Source organism: Zea mays, chromosome 5, assembly GCF_902167145.1.
Source record: "Zea mays cultivar B73 chromosome 5, Zm-B73-REFERENCE-NAM-5.0, whole genome shotgun sequence".
Taxonomy (NCBI): Eukaryota; Viridiplantae; Streptophyta; class Magnoliopsida; order Poales; family Poaceae; genus Zea; species Zea mays.
Window position 1 is genome coordinate 177540973 of NC_050100.1, and position 23180 is coordinate 177564152.

At 45.1% G+C, this 23180-nt stretch overlaps 3 protein-coding genes across 3 annotated transcripts; 2 read left to right on the forward strand and 1 right to left on the reverse strand.

Annotated features, from left to right (window-relative positions):
* The first annotated feature begins 278 nt into the window (after positions 1-278).
* Positions 279-1533, forward strand: LOC100383795 (uncharacterized). Its single transcript, NM_001367252.1, has 3 exons — positions 279-770; positions 870-974; positions 1079-1533. The coding sequence occupies exons 1-3, from the start codon at positions 726-728 to the stop codon at positions 1175-1177; spliced, it is 249 nt and encodes an 82-aa protein (NP_001354181.1). The 5' UTR covers positions 279-725; the 3' UTR covers positions 1178-1533.
* An 8002-nt stretch (positions 1534-9535) lies between these two features.
* On the reverse strand, positions 9536-13187 carry LOC103627303 (probable serine/threonine-protein kinase At1g54610). The gene is made up of 6 exons (XM_008647602.2): positions 11638-13187; positions 11325-11552; positions 11120-11220; positions 10923-11028; positions 10395-10814; positions 9536-10277 (listed from the first exon to the last, which is right to left on the reverse strand). Exons 1-6 carry the CDS (start codon positions 12739-12741, stop codon positions 10119-10121), a joined length of 2118 nt encoding a protein of 705 aa, XP_008645824.1. The 5' UTR covers positions 12742-13187; the 3' UTR covers positions 9536-10118.
* A 7021-nt stretch (positions 13188-20208) lies between these two features.
* Positions 20209-21459, forward strand: LOC103627305 (dehydration-responsive element-binding protein 1F). Its single transcript, XM_020538185.3, has one exon. It carries the CDS (start codon positions 20751-20753, stop codon positions 21315-21317), a length of 567 nt encoding a protein of 188 aa, XP_020393774.1. The 5' UTR covers positions 20209-20750; the 3' UTR covers positions 21318-21459.
* Positions 21460-23180: the final 1721 nt, after the last annotated feature.

Genomic DNA, 23180 nt, shown 5'->3' on the forward strand with positions numbered 1-23180 from the left:
TCTTATTGTTTAGCTATACTTCTATACTAATTTATTAAAAACTTAACGTCACTCCTGCATCCAGCACCCACAAAAATATATTTATAGCCTAGACACCTCTCATGCTACTTCATCTTGTGTCAACCTACGAGCACGTACGTACTGTTAAATTATGAGTCGATTTGTCAAAATATTTAGAAAGAAAAATAAAAGATGGGCACAACCCAGACGTCTCTTTACCCTAACCGACAGCAGCCGCCGTTTCTTCATCTTCCTCGCAGCGGCGGCTCTCCGTCTTCCGCTCCTCCCTCCCACGACACGCGCTCGGCACGCAGGCGACGGCGGCAGCGCTCAGGCTCGGGCTCTCAGCGACGGTGGGGCAGTCCCAGACTCGGCGGCGGCGTCAGCGGCTCCCCCTCCCGAATCTCGCCAATCGCCTTGCGCCCTCGCCTCCGGTCCTCCGCCCAACGGCCGGCGACCCTGCGTGCGCGCTTCCCGCTCCCCTGCCGCCTCCGGTGGACCGTAGACGGCGCTCGACCCCGGCGGCTGCACTGCGCGCCGCGTGCGACCGGCGGGCAGCGGGATCCAGCTGCTGCTGCTCCACCTAGGCGGCTGCGCCGATTTGGTAGCGCTTATGCCCCAAACGAAGTGTTACCCGTCCGCTTAGGGCTGAAGCGTGCGCTTAGTGACGCTTTTTAGAACCTAGGCAATTAATCAGTTTGGGGTTCTCATATATCTCTTTGGAGATGCATCCACATCTGACTTTACATAGGCATCCTATGTGTGCCGAGGTAACTTGCTATTATTTTTTTTATTTTGTCCTGGCCTTCTTCATATATATGTTGTTGCACTACTTTAGTAAAACTTACAATTATGATGTACTTGTCCAGATTATTGAAGAATTCCAGAAGTGCCATCTGGATCACCCTGTCAAGAAGTTCTTCGGAGAGTGCACAGACCTTAAAATCAAGCTAGATCGCTGCTTCCGACAGGAGGTGAGTGGTTATCATCCCTTGTTTCTATTTTGTTATCCTCTAAACCACAACATGGTAAATAAACCTCCTTCTTCTAAATGTCATGTTACTGTACTTAAAACCAGAAAGCTTTGAAGAGAAAGGCAAACTTTGAAGAGAGCAAGAGATTTAAAGAACAGTTGAAGGCTTACAAAAGGGAAATTGCAGAGAAAAGCGAGGAATGATAACTTGGAACGGAGGACAAGGCCGTAGAGGCTCTTAATCTGTGATGACCTGCCCTTGATTTTGTGAAGGATCTGTCGAGTGTTTTTGAATATAATGTTTCTAAAAAATATTATACTCTTTTCCTAGTAGCAGCTAAACTTTAACAGCTTAAAGTTTCTTCCATGACTACCGAATATGTTTCCAATTTGTTCATGCATGCGTGCAGGAGTCCTCTGTATCAAATTTGGACAACCCACTCTTGTTGCCTAGTATAAGCAGTTTATTGGCGAGTTCCTTTTATTTATGCTATTTATTCTATGTTGATGTAATGGGTATAACATTTGAATTTATAAATCCAAATAAATTGTTCTGTAGACCTGCTTAGTGTAACACACCTAGATGTGTTTTAGCTATTGTAGGAATCGTCCGCTTTCCATTACCAATTTATAATGTGAGAGAATTGTTCCTGTTGAATGAAGAATAGAAGGTATTTCTTTTTTCAGGTCACTGAGATCTGAATAAAATTGTGCAGGCTACTTAGCACCCGCTTTGTAAATTATCAGGGAAAAATTCCTGGTATGGCATCACATTTTATACTCATTTTTTGTGTGCCACTGAGTGGCATATAGGTACATTTTTTGTGTGTATGACATGTGGGTTTTTCCCCTGATTTGACAGCAAACCCCTTTAAAAGTTCTGCTTTACTCACACCAGATGAGTAGATGTAGATTAACAGATCAATTTGACCGGTGTAACTGGGAAATTGAGTCATCACACAAAAGCATCTGAGGTAGTTAAGGTGGTCAGTGATAAAGTTTTGATTCGTTGCATCCTGGGTGATTTTTTTTTGTACTTACGACCTGTTTCTCTCGTTTATCCATCTTGTCAACCTCTTAGGCTCTTACTATAGTATGTAGTTGGTGGCTTGGTGCTATTCCCATGCCAAAGTTATAGCCATGATATAACAGCTAATAAATATTATGCATAATTCCGATGCTTTCAGAGTCTGAATCAATTAGTTGATATATTGGAATACCTTTTTGTTATGGTTGCCTCAATTCTTTGACACATATTTTCATGTTGCTGTTGTCAATCCCTTGGAGATGCTTGCTCTTGCAAAAGACCAAGTAATGAAAAAATGCTGGGAACCCAGCCTCCAAAAAGTTGATTCCTATGATCGTTTCTGTCTCTAATATAGACCGGATTGATGCCTTTTCCAGCAGAGTATTTTACATTCATGAGTTGGCCAGATTGCCATGTCTGAGGTGCTGTTGATCCTTGTTATTATCTGACTGAAGATTTAGATTTTGAGGTAGAAATAAAAGGTTTGGCATCCACAACTCGTTCCCAGTATATTACTTGCTACTGCAGTGCCAGGCCACGGAGATGCTCTATTATTGTTGTTCATGATGCAGGTTAGTCGTGATGTGGATTTCTTCGATTAATCCTGAATACTAAATCCTGAATACTAAATCGAGAAGTTTGACGTGGTTTTGAATGTGCTGAAACATGCTTGCTTTTTTTTACATTCATGAGAACTAACCTTGATTTGAAAGAAGATAATTTAGGGTCTGTTTGGAAACACCCAATTTATGAAAACTGAGGTGGTTCCAAACATATCAGTTTATGGCTCAGTTTATAGAAATTGGATTCACATGTCCACGTTCTACACTCCTGACCCCGTTGTTGGGTACACTGATTACTCGTTTATGGGTCCTGTGTGATTTCTATTGTTTTATATGGCTTATACCAGACATTGCCGACAAGAGCAGCAAGAAGATCGAAGAGGTTTGATCAAACAGATGCATAGTGTAGACTTTTTTTTTTGACGAAGGGGCGAAGCCCCCTATTTCATTAAGAAATAGGAATGTATGAAACAACCGCACCTACGCGGTAGGACTTCCAAACAGAACAGCCACGGCCAGAGAGTTATCTAGACTCTAAACACTAACGCAAGATCAGTGAAGAGACTACGATAACAGAGGAAGTTTTGGCCTACGAAGAGCTACATAAGACTTTCTTATATACAACCCATCAAGACAGGCAGAAGCCACAAAAGACCTGACCAGAAAGGCCAACAAAAGACAAACAACTATCCCAACAAGATTTCACGGCTTCAGCATCTTTTATGTCAACCAGAAATCCGCCTGTCAAGAGGACACCACCCCAAGGCCCTCCCGAAAGCTTCACTTGCCGTCTTTCGGATTAACCTGCTTCCTAGCACCACCATTCTTTGCACCTTCTTTTTCTGACGAATCGCCCAAGAATCCAACCAGAAGCAGCAAAGAAAAATGATGTTAGATGGGTCAAGTAAATGACTATTTCCAAAACACCAATCATTCCTAGTGCGCCAAATAGCCCAGAATAAAGCACCACAACCAAATAACAACAGCTGAGCCATCATGTCTTTTGGTTTACAAAACCAGTTATCATACAAATCTTTGATATTTTTTGGAATAGATCTCAAATTCAGGGCCACTTGAATAACTCTCCACATGTATTGAGCAATGGGGCAGTAGAAAAACAAGTGATCAATAGATTCATCTACCCCACAAAAACAGCAGTTTAAGGAGCCAATCCAGCATCTTTTTCTCAAATTATCTTTAGTAAGAATCTTATTTCTTACCACTAACCAGAAGAAAATCTTAATTTTATGAGGCAGTTTAGATTTCCACAAAAATTTATATGGAATCAAAGATTGATTTTCCATTTTCTTTCTGTATAAAGAATTAACAGAGAAGTTTTTATTCCCCAGAGACCACACAATTCTATCATCATGATCAGAAAGACTAATCTGCTTACAATAATCAATCAGATCATCATATAATAACTTCAGATTACCCACAATCCTTCTTCTGAAAGACAGGGATTCGAAATTTGAAGTGAAAACTTCGTTAACAGAGACATCTTTGTTATAAGTCAAGTCAAACAAGACTTGAAACTGACTAGCCAACGGTTGGTCACCCAACCAAGTGCTTTTCCAGAAACTAGTTTTCAAACCATTACCCACATCAGTTTTACAATATTTGTAAAAGATGTCCCTTAAACTCAGAAGCTTTTTCCAGAAAGGAGAGTCATTTTGTTTTTGTTTAACAACAATAAGGGGTTTTCCCTTAATATATTTACTAGCAATAATCTTTTGCCATAAACCATTCGAATTCTCGATATTCCAAAGCCATTTAGAAAGAAGAGCATCATTCATAACCTCAAGGTTCAACACTCCAAGACCACCTTGAATTTTGGGAGAACACACTGACACCCAATCCGCCAGATGAAATTTCTTGGACTGTTTACCCCCCTGCCATAAAAGTCTCCTTCTTAACAAATCAATTTTCCTAATAACAGACTTAGGGGCAGGATAGATTGACAGCATATATAAAGGAACATTAGAAAGACAACTATTAAGTAAAGTAAGTCTACCACCAAGACTCAAGAATCTACCCTGCCATCCAGCTAATCTTTTTTCCAACTTTTCAATCATGGGGCACCAAAGGTTTTTCTTAATCTTTTTCTTATCTATTGGCACACCAAGATATTTCATAGGTAGATTACCTATAGGACATGTAAAAATATCAGCATACAAAAAATCAATCTCTTTAGCATCTCCAAAACATAATATTTCACTTTTGTGAAAGTTAATTTTTAAACCTGACATGCTTTCAAACAAACATAAAATGAATTTAAGATTTCTGGCGCCTTCTAAGCAATCTTGAATAAGAAAAATGGTATCATCAGCATACTGTAAACAACAGCAACCATTTCGAATGATGTGAGGGATCAACCCTTCAATAAGACCTTCATCCTGAGCTTTTTTAATCATACAAGCTAATCCATCAGCAACCAAATTGAACAAAAGGGGAGAAAACGGATCCCCTTGCCTTACTCCTTTATGAGTAGTGAAATAAGGGCCCAGAGTATCATTAGTCTTGATGGCAACTTTACCACCTCTCACAATCTTCATGACCCAATCACACCATCTGCTACCAAAACCTTTTTTCTCCATCATATTATAAAGAAAGTGCCAATTCACTTTGTCATAAGCTTTTTCAAAATCAATTTTTAGGACAACTCCACTTTGTTTTTTCCTTTTAACTTCATGAAGAATTTCATTGAGCGAAATGACCCCATCCATAATATATCTATGCTTAATGAAGCCATATTGAGAATCACTTATCACTTTTGTGAAACAACTTGCCAGTCTGTTGTTCAGAACTTTGGAAATGATCTTGTAGCACACATTCAACAAGCAAATAGGTCTGAAGTTTTTCATGTCAGCCGCTTTGTCTACTTTTGGTAATAATGTTACTACCCCAAAATTCAGTCTCTCAATTTTGAGACTGTCATTGTAAAAATCATTGAATAATTGGATAATATCCAAATGAATAATCTCCCAGAAAGTTTGAAAAAATTCAGCAGGGAAGCCATCGGGACCAGGAGCACTGTTATGCTTCAACTCAAAGATAACTTTCTTAATCTCTTCCACTGAGAAAGGAGCCGTCAGGAAAGATCTATCATCATCAGATAATTGTTCCATGTTACACTGAGCCATATTGATATTAGATATCACCGAATGACCAAAAAGATCTTTATAATAAGAAGTAGCAATTTTATTAATACCATCGGCATCACTCACAGGGACACCATCCTGATTTAAGAAAGGAATTCTAACCCTCCTCCTCCGGCCTTTAGCCAAAAGATGAAAGAACTTGGTGTTTTCATCACCCTCATTGATGAATTTCTCTCTAGCAGTTTGTTTTTTTTACAAATCTCTTCTTCCATGATTTTTTCAGATTCCATTCCATATCAAGTTTTTCAATTCTCTCAGCATCTGAGATACCCATAATTTCACATTTTTTATCCAAAATATCAATTTTCTCAATCAACTCTTTTTTTAATTTCAAATATCTACCTTCAACATTGATATTCCAACCTTTCAACTTTTTTTTCAATCTTTTGATTTTTTCTTTCCAAATGTCAATACCAATTTTACTTCTAACAGGTAAAGACCAATTGTTCATCACTAAAGACTTAAAATCAGGTCTTAACTTCCAACAAAGCTCATACCGAAACTCTCTTCTAACCGGAGAAATGTAATCAGTTTTGAGGCATAAAGGGACATGATCAGAAAAGGATCTACTAAGACCAGTAACATTCAAATTATTATACTGCAGATCCCAATCAGGACTAACAAGAAACCTGTCTAACTTCTCAAAAGTAGGAGGATTGCGATTATTCGACCATGTAAAATGACGACCACTAAGATCCAACTCAATCAAATCATGAACCTCAATAATAGAATTAAAAAGAGAGCTCCACTTGTTAGTACCCCCAGGTTTGTTCTTATCCGATTCCTTTCTAAGAATATTAAAGTCACCGCCAATCAATAAAGGGTGAGAACAATTAGAACAAAAAGCAGATAATTCACTCAAGAACTTCTGTTTATGATCATTTTGAGCAGCACCATAGACATTAATGAAATTCCAAATAAAACCTGAATTTTTATGAATCACCAATAACCTAATCATGAATTCCCCCAACTCTTTTTCTCTAACATCAAACATTTCCGAATCAAAACCAACCAACAAACCACCTGACCTACCATTAGGAGGAGACCAAACCCAAATAAAATTTCTATTACCACTAATAAAATTCAGCCAAGACTCCTCAAAATCTTTCTTATTGGTTTCTTGGAGACCAATGAAGTTAACCTTCTCTTTCATGATAATATCACGAAGGAACTCACTTTTTACACTTTTACCAAGCCCCTGACAATTCCAAATCACACCAATCATTCTGAACAAATGGGGGGCTGACCAACTAGTTGGCCTTTCCTCTTAATAGGTTTTTTCCTATTATTGGGAGATTTGCCAGTCAAACTACTATTGTTTTTTTTTTCTCACAGTTTTTTTCCTGTGTTGAATTTTACGACCTTTTCTAAGAATCATAACATCTTCGAGTTCAGAAAAATTATCTTCAAGATTATCTTTATGTATGCTATTATCATCATCAGAAACAATACAATCAGCATTAGAATTATCAACATTAATTTTAACAGATTGAACCACTAAGTTTTTCCTAGACAATTCTAAAGATTTAATCAGGTTTAAATTTTCAACAGCATCATCAAATGAAGAACCTAATTCAACACCTAATCTGTTAGCCACATCAAAGAGAACATCATTATCAGTATTCAAGACCGAGAAAGGATTATAGGACATACCTTTATTGATGAAAGCATCTTTCGCCATAGCTCTTGCAGCAGCCTTATCCGTAATTTTTACTTCCTCAGAAGATTCCAGTCTGCTACTCCTTCTCACACCTTCAGAAGTTTCAATTTCCATAGGACCACTTTTTTTACCACCAGCAATCTTGCTAGCATCCTCAACAATACTCATATGTAATTTTTTTTTATCTTGGGCAGTGGAAGGAATAAAATCATCATCCTTAATGAATTCATCCAACTCCTGAGAATCCAACAAATCATCCTCACTATCATTGAATTCTTCATCTTCATTTCCCTGACTATCAAGGTAGCCTTTAGGATCTTCAGAACCTTTTCCCATTTTCATGCTTTCGGATTGTTCAGAAAGGGAACCAGCAACATTGACTTGACTAGAGGATATTTTTAAGGGAGATTTTCCCTTGATATCTTTGCCAGAGTCCTCATCACCACTCTTGGCCTTTTTAGCATATTTGCCAAGAGAAATCTCACCAAACCCTTGTCTATCAACCGAAGCCCTCTTACCCAGGTTAACAGAATCATCATTCCAACCTTCATCAGTAATGTTGTCAATTTTGAAGTAGATGTCATACAAAAAGGGTTTGACACCAACTTCAATGATAGGAGGGATCATAGCAACACTCTTCACATGAACTTTAAACCTCACAATCTCTTTAGAGTTTAAAGAGTTAATATCCACTTCTTCCACTGCTCCAATAGTGGATCCCAATTCACAAATGGCCTGATAATTTTGTAGCTCTTCTGGCACATTCTCAGCCACAATCCACACCGAATGCAGTTTAGATTTAGGCTTAGCCTGAGAACTCCAGGAAGAGACAGAGATTTTGGCTCCAGACAATTTCATTTTCAATTCAGGGAAATTAATCATTTCATCCAGTCTCTCTTGAGAGGGGAATTGCATGAGAAAACCAGAATGGCACTTAGTAGCTTTCCAAGCACGGCCCCAAGGAAAGTGAAAGCCGAAATCCTTCTCCAAATCTTCGGCGGTGATCAAACCCTCAACGATTTTAACCAAGCCGATAAAACTGCGTTTCAGTTTGTTGGATAAGGGTTTGGCGAAATGAGAGGAATAAAACCCTAGCCCATCAACCGCCATCCCAACAATCGGCATACTTGGCTTATTCTGTTTGGGAAGAACACACCGAGCAGTATTGTGGGTTTCTTTGCGACAGATTTCGCACCACAAAGATTTAAAGCACTCCCTAGCATGGTGACCGTCCAAACCACATTTCTGGCAAAAAACCCTACGCACCAAATCATTCTCAGATTTTAGAATGGGGGGCGGGGGGGTTTTGAGAATACCTGGCAGACCGGAATCACCGGGAGCGGAGACGGGAATATCATCTTTGACCTCAGATTTACCAGATCCAGTCTTCAAACGCCAGCTAAGGTTCCGATTCTTTCCCCACGACTGAGATCCCTGCGGCGTCTCCTTCGGACCCCATCGATCCCAGTTAGGGTTTCGATTTTTCGAATCCATCAGAACCGACACACCAGAGCGACCCGGAAGAGGCCACTCCTCACCAAGCGAAGGCGGGCGAAGCGGAGAGGATACCCACCCTCCACAGAAACTTTCTCGCGACGAACACGGAAGCGACCAGAGGCGAGAAAGACGCGAAGCGAGATGGGGAAAGGAGTGCGACCCAAGGAAGTCAAGAGGCAAACCTACCTGTGAACCTGAAGGACGCCGTCCCTTGCAAGCCTCGACGTGCACCTGTAGCAATGGGCCTCCCTCCAACGCGACCGCGCGCCCGGGGCGCGGAGAAGACGGCCCAGCAGCCACACCATCCTCAGTACGGGCCGTCAGCGGAAGAAGGAAGGCGGGAGCATGGCGTCGCCCTTTTTTCTTTTTCTTCATCCTCCGGCTACCTTGTCTTTCCTATGCATAGTGTAGACTGTATAGCTCTCTTTGGTTAAGCAAGCATTTAGTATGCTTTTTGTTTGGAAATGTAGGCTGCAACTCATGAATAGCACCTTGTAGGGCCATTTGATAATATCATTATAGCAGTTGAATGGTGGTTATCCATGCTTATACTGAGGCAACGTAAGTTTCAAATGTGATGCAATCATGTTCATATTATTCAATTGGTTTCATGCATAGAATTAGATAACTTGCAGATGGTGAAACACTAGTCCCTTGCACGACTTGTTTAGTTTAATTGAATTGTCTGTCAAATTCAAGGAAGGCAGCGGACTCTTGCACTTCTCAGATGCCGCTAATGGGTTTGGTAAAACATTAGTGGTTCTTATTTTGTTGTGATTTTGGAAGATTTTGTGATGGGTTCCAGTCCTCACTGAACATATAGACTTGTGTTCTGAACTCTGCTGGCGGCCACCGACGTCTACGCGCACTGTTTGACCAGCATTTTGCAACTATTCTGCTACACTACACGTTTGGCGCATGCAGAGTTTGTTCTGAATCTTGCAAACCTTGTAAGCCTGGAGCTATGATAACTACGCTGTTAAAGTCGAACACATTTCCTTTTGGGGTGTCTTTACAGTATCCTCCCTATCAGTGTCATGCTGCCTCTCCGATGGACCAAGAAAAGCCCGAGCCCGAGCCGTAGCGTAGCTGCCCCGAGCGCAAGGCTGCGGTCACCGATGGTCTCGCGGCCCCTGTTCCATTCCATTTCCATGGAGAGGTAACGAATGCTCTGGTGGTCTGAGACCATGGGATTCATTCGCTTACTTGATGCCAATTGTTTTTTTTCCCTCATCGTTTAGTAATGGTGCCTGTTGGTCTTCTCCTTCTCGACCCGCGCCTTGCGCACGGCCTGCTGGATCTGCCTCTCGTGCTCCTTGAGCATGTCATCCATGTTGCCGCCGGGCGGCACCAGCGGCCCCGAGTAATGCATCCTCTTGTTCCTCCCTCCGAAACCCTGGCAAAAAGAGGGAAGGAAAAAAAAATGTTTCCAAATGCGATTAGCGCTGCGTGAACCGAACTGTTTAACTGTGATCAAGATTTGCAAGATCGAGTGGCTCTGGCTGGCACTCACGGCGGACGCGTCCCTCATGCCGAAGTCCTTCTGGTGGGAGGAGGAGCCGGGGCGGCCCACGCCGCTGGCCGGCTCCGCGACGTCGAGCCGATTGTACCTGGGGTTGGCGTTGCTGGCGCTGGCGGCCGACGAGCTCGGGTGCAGGTCGGTGCCCCTGGACTGCGCGTAGGACCGCTGCGAGGTGAGGTGCGACGCGGCCGCCCTGACGGAGCTGGACGCGCGGGGGACCGCCCGAGGGTCGCTCCTGTACCACGTCGACCCGAACCCGCCGGCCTGCAGCGTCGCCGGCCCGCGCGCGGCCGCGGCCACGGCCATGCCCGGTGGCGGCGGCTCGATGCGGAAGCCCGGCACGCTGTCCTCCTGCGAGCTGTAGTGGTGGCTGGTGCTCTTCTGGTTGGCGCGCGCCTGCCTGTGCCTCCGCTGGAACGAGGCACGAGAGAGAAGCGATTGCGGAGTTCAGACAAGAGTGAGTTTGAGCTGCAACTGCAATCAATCGCTGACGATGAGCGTGGGCGAGCAGTCACATACCTGGTAGTCGGCAATGGCGTCCTGAGCTGGCGCGGCGCCCTTGGCGTCGTCTCTCCCCGGTTTGACGGATACAGAGCCCTTGCCTCCGAGGCCCGCTGCGTTTTGCCTACAGAAGATGCGCATGCAACGAGGTAATGGAATCACTGGAAGCAGCTATAGCCATTGCCATCAGCTTGCTGCTGCTCCAAGGTTCGTACCTGCTGACCTCCTGGCCTCGGAGCTTGGCGTCGTACTCCTTGCACGGCGGGTACTTGGGCAGGCTCGCCGGATCACACGCCAGCGGCTTGGTCCTGAAGAACTGGTGACGACAGAGATGCAATGCAGCAGTGTTTCATCAGTACTCACAGTTTCCTTTGGCGTGTTTGTTCCGATAAAAAGAACTGATGAGAGCTGCTTAATTACCTCGCTGTCCAGAGCAGAGGCCACCGTGCCCCGTGCCGACGGCTCGATGGCGAGCAGCGTGTCCAGGAGCGCCAGGGCCGAGGGCGGGAAGTCCTTGAACGTCTCGGCGATCTTGCGCCGGTACGGCCGCTGCGGCTTGAAGAGCGTCACGTCCGGTAGCTTCGCCTTGGCCCAGTAGTCCTCGGACGGCGAGCCACAAAGCTTGAAGATCTTGTGCAGCTGCTCGATCTGTGCATGTGGGCATGTCATGTCGGGGTCAGGCAGGTTGAGAAGGAAATCAGAAGAAGCGCACGCCCACGACGATTGGACGAACCTCGGTCTGGCCGGGCATGATGGGCTTGCCCGCGAGCAGCTCGGCAAGGATGCAGCCGGTGCTCCACAGGTCTACGGCGACGCCGTACTCGGTTGCGCCGAGCAGGAGCTCCGGCGGGCGGTACCAGAGCGTGACGACGCGGCTGGTCATGGGCTGCCGCTTGCCAGGGTCGAAGAAGGTGGCGAGCCCGAAGTCGGCGATCCGGAGCAGGCCGTTGTCGTCGATGAGGAGGTTGGAGCCCTTGATATCCCGGTGCAGGACGCTCCGCGCGTGGCAGTGGCTCAGGCCCTCGAGGATCTGGCGCATGAGGCACTTGACCTGCGGCTCCGTGAAGCGCTGGCCGGACAGCGCGGCGAGGCCGGCGAGGTCGTGCTCCATGTACTCGAAGACGAGGTAGAGGCTGTGCGAGAGGCGCGAGGTGACGATGCCCTCCAGCCTGATCACGTTGGGGTGGTCCAGCCGCCGGAGGATGTGGATCTCCCGCGCCATGAACCGCACGCTGTCCGGGTCCATGTTGACGAAGCGCACCCGCTTCAGCGCCACGATCTTGCCGCTCTGCAGGTCCCGCGCCTTGTACACGTTGCTGTACGTGCCCTGCCCGATCTTGTCCAGCCGCTCGAACGTGTCGGCGCGCCGGGGCAGCCAGCCCTCGACGATCTCCCCGGCCACGGACGTGAGCCAGGAGGGCCACCCGGCGATGACGTGCTCGCCGGAGAACCCCTGCGGCACGCTGGAGATCACCTGCTCGCCGCAGTCCGCGGCCGCCGGGGTGTTGCTCCCGCCGACGTCCACCGTGACGCACCGGTGGTGCGTGGGCGCCCCGGCGGTGCTGTAGGACTTGCTGAGGGACGTGATGACCACGACGGGAGGCGCGGTCTTCTCCACGGACCCTTTGGCCGGCGCGGGCGCGCCGATGCCGATACCGCCGTTGACCTTGGCGTTGGATTCCGTCCGGGCGGCGACGGCGTTCTCCTCCTCCTTGGCGGTGAGCGTGATGAGCTGCTTCAGGGACTGACTCGACGCCTTCTGCAGCTGCGACACGGGGTGGCGGGGCGCGGGGGGCGGCGCCTCCACGACGCCCTCCTTGGAGCAGAGGCCGCCCATCGCCCGGAGCCGGCGGCCTCCGCGCTAAGTTAGAACCTTCGCAGGAGGATGAGGATGCAGGGAAGGAAGGTCAGCTAGGAGGCCAGGAAGCGGGGGAAGCGGCGTCGTTGGTCCTGGCGCGAAGAGGGATGAGCTGGCGGTGGAGGCATGGCGGTTGCGGCGACACGCGGTTGCAACCGCCTCAACTGAACACGGGCACGCGCGCGTATCCGGCGCCGGGGCCGGAGCCGGACAGCTGCGCGCGCGCGGGAGCGACAGAGAGCGAATGGGGCGGGACCGCGGGAGACAAAAGGGAGGCTCGGGGACGACGAGCCGTTACGAATAAACGAAGGGGAGCTGGTGTGGTGGAGGCGTGGAGCTGAGGTGGCCAGGTGGGGTAGTGGCGCGCACGACAGACGGGGGACGTGCGCCCCAATTAGGCTTAGGCCAGGCCGCAGGCCGCCAGCGCCAGCGCCAGGGGAATAGGGGATGTGAATCAGGTTCCTGACCTCGCACGTCCGCATCCGACGGAGGTGGAACCCACTTGCATTCCGACGCGTGGCTCGCCTCTGGACCGGAAAATTTATACGAGCTAATTCATCATGTTGCTCACGTCCGCCTCTCCCTCTCCTCTGTCGTTCCTCCAGCGTCAGCTCTCGTCCGCCTGGGCGCATGCCTGCCCCGTGTCCCGGTTGCACGGGCCGACATGGCTCCGCCCCCGTCGCGGACACACGGAAAGGACGGCGGAGCCGCGGAGGGGCCGAAGAGCGGGTGCTGGTCAGCAAGGTCGCGTTGCGGCGAAAGGACAGGGAGCCACTAGAGGCCACTGGAGCGGCTCAAGCTGGAGGCTGCCATGCGCCAGCGGCGGCGCTACGCGTGTGCTGCCGCCCCAAAAGCCGTGCTCACCGTGCGGGAGGATGACCCATCTTCAGCAACTTTGTCGGCATTACATGGTCTTCCTCCGGCGTCAAGCTCCGGGGATCCTCCGGCGGCTACTGTTGTTGCAACAGCAGTCTCGGGGACCCTCCGACGGCGGCGGGCGACACAGAGATGCAGGTGTCTATCATCGAGAGTTTTTTTTAAGTGAAGGTACGGTGGGAAGGTCCTACAGTAATATTATTAAAACAATAAAAATGAGTTTAGAAATGAGTTTAAGGAGGAGAAGGGAGATTACAAAGAAATGGAAGAAAGAGAGAGCCGAAGGGAACAAGTTATAGCCCTAAATTAAGTAGCCAAGATGTAATGTCTTCTTTAAGAGCAGGCTTGACGCGATGGCATAACAGAGCAATTTTACTTCTAAACATAGCCTTACACTTAGGAACCGAAGGGGGAACTTCATTGAAGATCCAATTATTTCTGCACCTCCAAATGCACCACGTCATGATGATAATAGCTTCAAGCCTCCAGGGGACTTGCAAACGTCTTCTAATTCTCAATAGAGTATGCAGAAGATCCGTAGCACATGGCGGAAGGAGGCCTAAAAGAAGCCAACATCTCTTAGCAAAGTTGCACCTGAAGAAGAGATGGATAGATGTTTCTTCAATCTGGAGGATACAGTTATCGCAGGTGAAGAAGTCTAATGGCATTGCGCGACACCTGAGAATGGAGTGAGTATTCAATCGATTTTTAAGCAGCAGCCAGAAGAAGACTTTGTGCTTGGGCTGGCATTTAGATTTCTATAACCAAACAAATAGAGGGAGCGTTTGACGGGAGCCAGTCAGGTGTGCATAAACCGTCTGAGAGGAAAACCGAGAGGAGGAGGCACTGCATCTCCAAATATCATTGTGATCAAGCAACTGAATATTACCAAGGGTGTCTTGAAGTTGGAGAAGTTCGCTGCTGGAGCTCTTGTGCCCGCAGCCCCGCACAGGGAAGGGCTCCTCCTCTGGGTCATGTAGGCGCTACACCAGGAACTCCGTCTAGAGGTCACCTCCATCCAGGCCTCCTCAGGAGGCGACGTGCTACTTGCAAAGTTATGTGCAAAGGTTAGCGCCATCGAAGTATCATGGAAAATGTTGTTTCGGCGATCCGTTTCTCTTTTCTTGTTGGGCGACATATTGATTGTAGATGTGCTTCTGAATGCTCAGGTGTTCTTGGATTGTACAACATGGTGTGTTCAATGCAAAGATGGCAAAGTTGCCAACTTAATGAGATTTCGTTCTTTAGGTTAGAAGAAACCTGCTTTCATAGGAATGCATGCTTTTGCTGACCAGTGCGAGCTACTGATATGATTATTAGTGGCCCAGGAAAGCTCAAGATGGTATTTGGTGGGCTCCAGTTGACAACTATTTTTTGTCCTGTAATTTCCTAAGATGTTCTTTGTTGGTACTGAAAAAATAGTGCCTAATGGACCTGACCCTATGGAGTTGGATGTTTATGATTTTAAGGGACCTGGTGTGGCCTTATCAATTTACAATGTCGATGAGATATGGTAGAACATCAATAGGACTCGTTGCTTATCAAGAAAGTTAGCAAAAGCATTTTCTGTGAAAAAATAATGTGGTTATACATGTTTCACCGGCTAAAGTTTGAAGGCCTAAACAAAAGAGTACAATCACAATGACAAACAGAACAACAACTCTGAATCTCAAAACGATGGCGGCACAACACAGTTGGGATTTGTTTGGGATGAAAAATCTTGTTACTACTATGATTCCGCAGTTGGATTCTATTATGATGGAACTACTGGTAAGTCTGAGTCTACTGCATCAAAATCTCATTAAAACTTAACACCATGACTAATTTTGTTGGTAATATTATGGTTATGGATCGTTTTTCCATTTATGTTTTAACATGTAATCTTGTTTGTTGCAGGTCTTTACTTTGACTGCAACTCTAGAATTTGGTATTCATATGATCAACAGACTCAACAGTATGTCCCTTGTAAATGGTAGGATCAGAGTGCTTCTGCTATGTCATCTTCGACACTTCCTGGTGATTGCAACAAAGTGCTGCTATGTCTTGTTTCTTACATGTGTCGGCGGTGGTAGTGGTCTGGTCTCTGTGTGAGCATTGGTTTAGAGGATCTTGAAGCTATGCGGCTCTTCTTTCATGTTCAAGATGAAGTTCATGAAGCTTGGATCGGATCTGGATACCTTTCAAGATGATGGCAATGAAGTCAGGTGATCGTGATCGATCCCTTCTTTTAATTTGCCTTTTAATGCCCATCTTTATGATTATCTATGGGTATATTTCTAATTGCCAAAATACAACGTGCATGCATGGTGAAACTTCCGGATTGTTTACCGATAGAATTCGTGTGTGGCACAATGTTGTCCTTATAACTGGCCAGTGAATCAACCGAGAAGACACATCGTTGTTGGTGGCGATTGACGTCGCGTCACACGTGTCAAAAAAGATAAGCCGAAGGAGACACTGTTAACGACAGTATGATGTTGAGCGTGTGATATTATTGTCTGTGAGAGAAGAAAAGAAACAGCTAGCTACATATGGCCTCTGTGCATCCTTTTGTTATTAGTTGGAACGATATTTGTTTTTTCCGTCACAAAATACATATATATATCTTATTTTTCGATGGGTCAATTTAAAAAAACAATTATTTTTTTTATAAAAATACACTATTTATAATATATAAAAATATACTAATATATAATGTATAATTAATATTATTAGATTAAGCATGTACTATATTTTTATAATAAATTATTTAAAATATAAGTATTAATACCGGTTTATATATTTTAAGTTAAATTAAAAAAATATTTCTCAAAAAATGAGGTACATTTATTAATTTTGGACGGGAGAGTAGCCAAGTAGCTCTGTAGCTGGCTAGGGAATGCTAGATCGGGACAAATCCCATTTCAACCGGAAAGCAATTAATTAACCAGCACAAGTTTCTTGAGATAATTAGTTTTTCACCATTGTTCCGAAGTCTCAACGAGGAGCGGTAAAAAAAATCAAACAGATTATAAATCGGAACGGAGGGAGTAATTCTTATATATGCAACCAAAATCTTGGTAAACTAAAACTTAGACTTGACAAGATCAGAATTTGTCTAGTTAGAAAAAAAGAAATATAAGTGTACATTTGGGTTCAACTATATATTGTAGTACCTTACTACGCTAGGACCAATGTACTCCACAGAATAGCGGCATCAGGTGTCGGCAACATACAAGATCTGCCTCTTGCCATCACGCAACATGACACTTGAGCAATGGAAGCTATATACCTATCCATTCCATCCTATCGTTCGATCGAGATCGAATCTCCCGTTGTCGTTGCCCGTGTTCGATCAGGGCTCATATCCACACGTACGGCCGGTCCTTGTGCATGCAACTGGGATCTGTCAGTCTCAGAGCTACGTACGGCATCAGGCAGCTCATCACCTGGACCCACAAGTACGTCCGTGCCGACTAGGATATCATGGATCAATGATTGCACTGGCCCAACCTACACCTAGCCTGTGGGGATCACTGGCCGATCACATCAACGCCATCCTGACCCAATGATTGGAATCGGATCTTTGCAGGCGTCTGTGCGTCGACCTCCTCGATCGATCTCCCTTCTCACCCTTGCGTCGACCTGCTGTTGCACTGGACGTCCGCCACAAGGGTACAGCGAGATCGATCGACCTCCTCTTTGCTTCTCTGCAGGTTGCAGCCTTTGCTGCTGGTTGCCCGGACCGGCGGACGGACGGCGCGCCGCCGCACACACGGACACACGGTGCAAGTGCAAGGGCCGACACGCGCGCCTCCCGGTCCCGGTGATACATTCCATGGAGCCATCTGGTCAAAATATTGTGCATCCATCAAATAATCATCGCCCGCCGATCTGTCGTCTTCCATCTCGTCGCTAGCACGTACGTATATGCTCGCCACCGCAAATCAAATCCATTGCCCAAATGGTATGGTCACTTTACAAATCCATAATGCTATTCGTCCTCCCAGTTGATGATCACCCACTGTAGAATAATTTAACAAATCTTTATTAATTGTTAAGCCATTCGTGATTTTTATAAGCCATTTAAAAGTGGGTGGATGATCATCACCTAAGGTGATAAATAACATATATATATATACAGTTAGTTGTCTGTGTGTTACTACGACTCCTTTGTATCGTACGAATAAATCTTGTTTAAATTATATATTTAATCATATACGATCCAAATCTATAGATTTCTCACGCTGACCCGAACATGCGGCGGCACGCGTCCAATGTCGGTATGACTCAAAGTGGGCCTGTACCGGTCAAATTCGAGAACCATGCGGTGACTGGGCCGCCTTCTCGGTCTGTAGTGCCGACCCATCTCATCATAATTGTTTTTTTATTTTCACATTATTAGTAGCATATATAATTATAATATCTTTTTTTAGCATATGCAACACTTAGGGGGTGTTTGACTGTTTAGGACTGCTTCAAGTTCCAGCGTGGAGCTATAGTTTATAATATAAATTTAAATCACTTTAAAATATTTTTTAATCTACATAATAATCAAAATGACCTATCTAAGTGTCTTCTAAAGGTTCACAACTCTAGCTCTATGATTTTCTAGAGCACTCGCCCCTAGTCCTTGTTGGAGCACCCTCTCAGGGCATGTTCCGTTACAGGTGGATTGAACGAGATTAGAGCGTATTAAATCCTGGAGCACCAGCTCAGGGCTTGTTCCATTATAGGTGGATTGAATGAGATTAGAGTGGATTAAATCCTCTCCAGTTCAAAATTGAATAGATGAGAATTTAATCACCCTTAATCCCCTCTGATCCCCATCTAAACGAACAAAGGCCTCAAGGGTGTCTCTCCCCCTTCTTCATTCATTCAAGGACCAAGTGCTCTCTTCAAACTGGTCCTTTGCCTGTCCGGCATAGTGAACCACTCACAACTGTGTGGAACTTTGAGTTGGGTCACCCATAAATTCTCTTGGTGAACACCAAACTCTAGATCACCACCAAACTATCTAAGTGACACAGATCGCCAAGAGTAACAAACATAAACTCTCACTTGATCTAATCAAGACTAATAAGAATAATGGGTGCACACTAGCCGCTCTCATTGCACTAATGAGGCTACTAGTCAAGCGATTATTAACTCTCAAGTTCCTCACATGGAAAGCCTCATACTCAAATGAGTTTCTTCGTTAATTGAAATGGGTAAGAGAACTAGTATGGACAAGATAGATGTGTTTTTATAACCCTCCAACTGACCAACTAGCCATTAGCCCATTATAGCAACTTTGGGCACATTTCATTGTCGACAAACCATTGACCTCGGCCCGATGATATAATATGGTCATAGTGACATCACTGGGTGATACATAGCCGTTAGAGTATACTACATAAGTATATGGGCCAATGCCCTTTGTCGGACCAGTCTAACGCTCATGAAACCTCTATGGTCACTTACTATAGGGTGCGCCAAGGCGAAGCAACTTTGTGAAGAGAGTGTGGTCGTCAGATCAATGTATCAAGAGTTGGTCTAGTTTTCCCCGAGTTGAGTGGATAAATTTTATGTATTTAGGGGTAGTTTATGAGAGAGAAAACACTATGGAAGGTCTGCGCAACCAGTTATATTTCTGGCTTGCATGGTTCATTTCCTTGTTTTCGTTTGTTAGGAGATTTCTAGATGTGTGAAGAGTAGCATCTATGTAATCGGGGTTTTAAGGAAGTGTGGTCATACCCACATCGTGACCTATGTGTTTTCAACTCTTGTGCAAGTCTGATTGGTATTGAGCTCTTGAGTTGAATTCCCTCTCCCTTACTCTTTTGGTTGAGTTTTTGGTATGATCTTTGCTTTTCAAGTTGGAGAAGTGTTTTTGGGGTTGATCTTATATATGTTGAGAAACTGATCAGGAATCATTGTCACCTCTAGTATAGGTTGATTCAATTCACAAGTTTCTAACCATTTGTAGTCCAACTATTCTTAAAAAAGACAAAATTCTTAAGGTTTATGTGTTATTCATAATGGTAGATGTAGTTAATATATCCAATAAATATTATCGTTGATGATTATTAGAATCTACCAAATTAAAAATTGAATGTTTTATAAACCTTTTAGAATTTATTTTTTTTGTTCCTATAGTTGTTGGGTACCTGCCCACCACCTCTACCCAGCTATTTTGCCTTCCACAAGGCCACACCCTACTGTTAAACCATCAGTGACAAAAAAAAATCCTTGATGGAACCAAAACAACATTATTTACATTGTCATCTTACATATAACACCGTCAATATATCAAAAGATATGTGCTCGGCCGAAGTCCAAGAGAAGCGTGAAAAAAATTCTGGTCAAAGTCATGACAGTGTCAGCTGCTTTGGATCTCTGTCTGTACCTCATCGTCATTATTAGAACCACTAGAATAACGCTTGCGGTTGCGAAATCGTTTTCACGCAATCGATGATGGCAAAAGGTTCCTTGTGCTAGATTCAGGGGAGCATTTGTACGACGCAGGTGATGTGGGTCTAGAGGGGCCTTTATTTCGTACGGGGGCTCACTTGCATTGGACGTCTCAGGTGCCTGTGCCCAAGTGCCAATCATGCAAACACTACGTACTGTTACACCTGCGGCATGTAGCTAAACTTAATTTGCAGTCAATTCCCCAATGGATGCATGCTCAAGATTCCCCATAGTCGTCTCATCTTTGCCGCCGGGCTATCAAGAAAAATACATCTACCTATCTATCTATGAATCTTATATATCAGCCGGGGCCAAAATGTATCTATAACTTGCTGTATGACTGGAGCATCAATGTACACGTGTGATGATGAATGAATCGTCAGTGATCACCCCACTGGCTACTAGCTAGCTGCGTCCTGTTCTCTCAAGCTGTCAATTACTAGCACAGCATTCCACCATGACAGATCAGTAATGGCCACGAAACAGTTTCGCATGGCGGCAGCTTATCCTGGCATTTCCATGCACGAGGAGCAGCCCACTCGATCCATCGCTCACTAGTCACTACCCTGTGGCGCTGGCGTCTCTTATAAGAGCGCCGTGATCACCCGCGAATCCGCACTGCACTTGCACCTTCATTACCGCGCATTGAGATCGAGTGCTCGAGCGACGACCAGCTGGACATGGAGAACCACCACCACCACCTGCAGCAGCAGCAGCAGCCGGCCGCTACCGCGAGCTCCCCGCAGTACCGGGGCGTGAGGCGGCGGAAGTGGGGCAAGTGGGTGTCGGAGATCCGGCAGCCGGGCACCAAGGTCCGCGTCTGGCTCGGCAGCTTCGACTCCGCCGAGGCCGCGGCCGTGGCGCACGACGTGGCCGCGCTGTGCCTGCGCGGCCCGCGGGACGCGCAGCTCAACTTCCCGGGCTCCGCGGGGTGGCTGCCCCGCCCGGCCAGCACCGGCCCGGCCGACATCCGCGCCGCCGCGGCTGAGGCGGCCGAGCGCGTGCGCCGCGAACCGGAGCTTGTCGGTGCTGCTGCCGCTGCCAGGGGCCCCGGCACCAGCAGCCGCCTTGACCTGGCCGTGGGCGACGAGTTTGACGACGACCTCGCGTCGCCCAGGCTGTGGACCGAGATGGCCGAGGCCATGCTGCTGGACCCACCCAAGTGGGGCCGGATGGCAGCGACGGTTCCGAGTGCTCTGGCTCCCAGCATTGGCCCCAGGGGTCACTGTGGGATGCATGCTAAATAGACTGCATGCGAGATGACAATGGATACCCAACCCCAAAATCCGATGGGTTCTATCTGATATGTAGACGAGTATATAATGGTTTCCGTACCCATGGACCATGGATATATTAGTGGATAAGAATTTTTACCCATTGGATTGGGTAGGCGGGTACAGATATATGTATAGGTATGTGTGAGTACTATCGATACCCGTGTACCCACGGATAAAATATACCCGCATCATACTATTATTATCAATAATAAAGCATATCTTAGCTAAAAAAATCTTTCTCCGACTATTAGTTATTTAACTATTGTAATCATATGGTTTGCTATATTTTAAATTAAACTTATATTTGTGTGTTTATTTGACATTTTAAGTGATAGAAATATTAAAATTTGAGACATTTTTTGCGGGTACATGTTACCCGGCCGACGGATAAAATTATCCGTGTGGGTACGGATATGGATAAGATTCTATATAGATGTGAAATTATATACGGGCCAGCCAAAGTCAGCTCTCACTCTGCTATAGTGCTATAGACCTATAGTGCTATACCATTATTTTTTTATTGATCTGATGTGTCCACGTGGCGCTTCCTTTGCTGCTATTATTTTTTATGATCTGTCGAGGTCGATATAATAATATTTGTTATGGATGTTGTCTGCTTCAGAATCAGAATGTTATAAGTAAATTAATTCTCAGGGTTCAGACGAGCGAGATGGCGGACATGGCAAAACAAGCTAATTAATTAAGGATCAATCAGTCATCAAATCATGTTCCTCCGTACATAAAATATGTGGTACAGTACAATGTAGCATAAATTTTCCATTTGTTTTGATGTATTTCAGATTTTATTACTCCTCTTTGTGCTGCCAACTTATAAAGATCGATAATTAATCATGTCTAATACCTCAAGGTCCACTTATATATGACATTGTTAGGGGTGGGCACATTTTTACCAGAAACCGAAAACCGAACCGAACCGAACCGTACCGAACCGAACCGAACCGAAATTTCGGTTTTTTTGGTAGTTCGGTTCGGTTTCGGTTTTTGTATCTCAAAAGTTCGGTTTTCGGTATCGTAATCGGTTTTCACCGTATATCAAACTGAAATACCAAAAAACCGAATTACCTAACTTTATCAATTCTAAAATTTGGCTAATCGATTATGTGAACTAATGTGTCAAACAATTAAATTGTTATTCACTTATTTATATGTGATGTATGATGTATCTCTAAATATTTGTACATATATAATTTTGACTTTTTAAAATTATGTGTAATCTATCATATAAACTTTTCTTATGTGTTGTCTTGAGTATAAGTTTGGTATTCGGTTTTTACCGAAAAATTGAAGTAAAAAACTGTAACCGAACTTCTCGGTTTTTCATTTTCAAGAAAACCGATCGGTTTCTGATGTCTAGAAAACCGAAGTTTTTTCATACCGAAAAACCGAACCAAAGTTTCAAAAAAACCGAATGCCCAGCCCTAGACATTGATTTCCGATCCCTTTGTATCTCATGATGATAACAGGCCATGACCATGCCTTGCTGACGAGGATCAACTGCGGAAATAGCTCATTCGTACGAACACCATACATATTCATTTTTAACATCTACACATATGATATCCAAACATAAGATACATGTGATTTTTATCTCTTCTCAACAAAGAATTTGTGAGACGATATTGAGGTTGATTATAAATTATGTGTTGTTCGTCTTCTTCCAATCATTGTGCACTAACATCCTAACGAATAATTTGTGTTCTGTCGAAATGCATGGACACCGTACTAGCTAGTATTAATGAAACACCAAACTTTTTATTAGGTGAAACAAATGTGAGAACCATCCCGTCCTCCTTGTCAAGTGTCACCAAAATT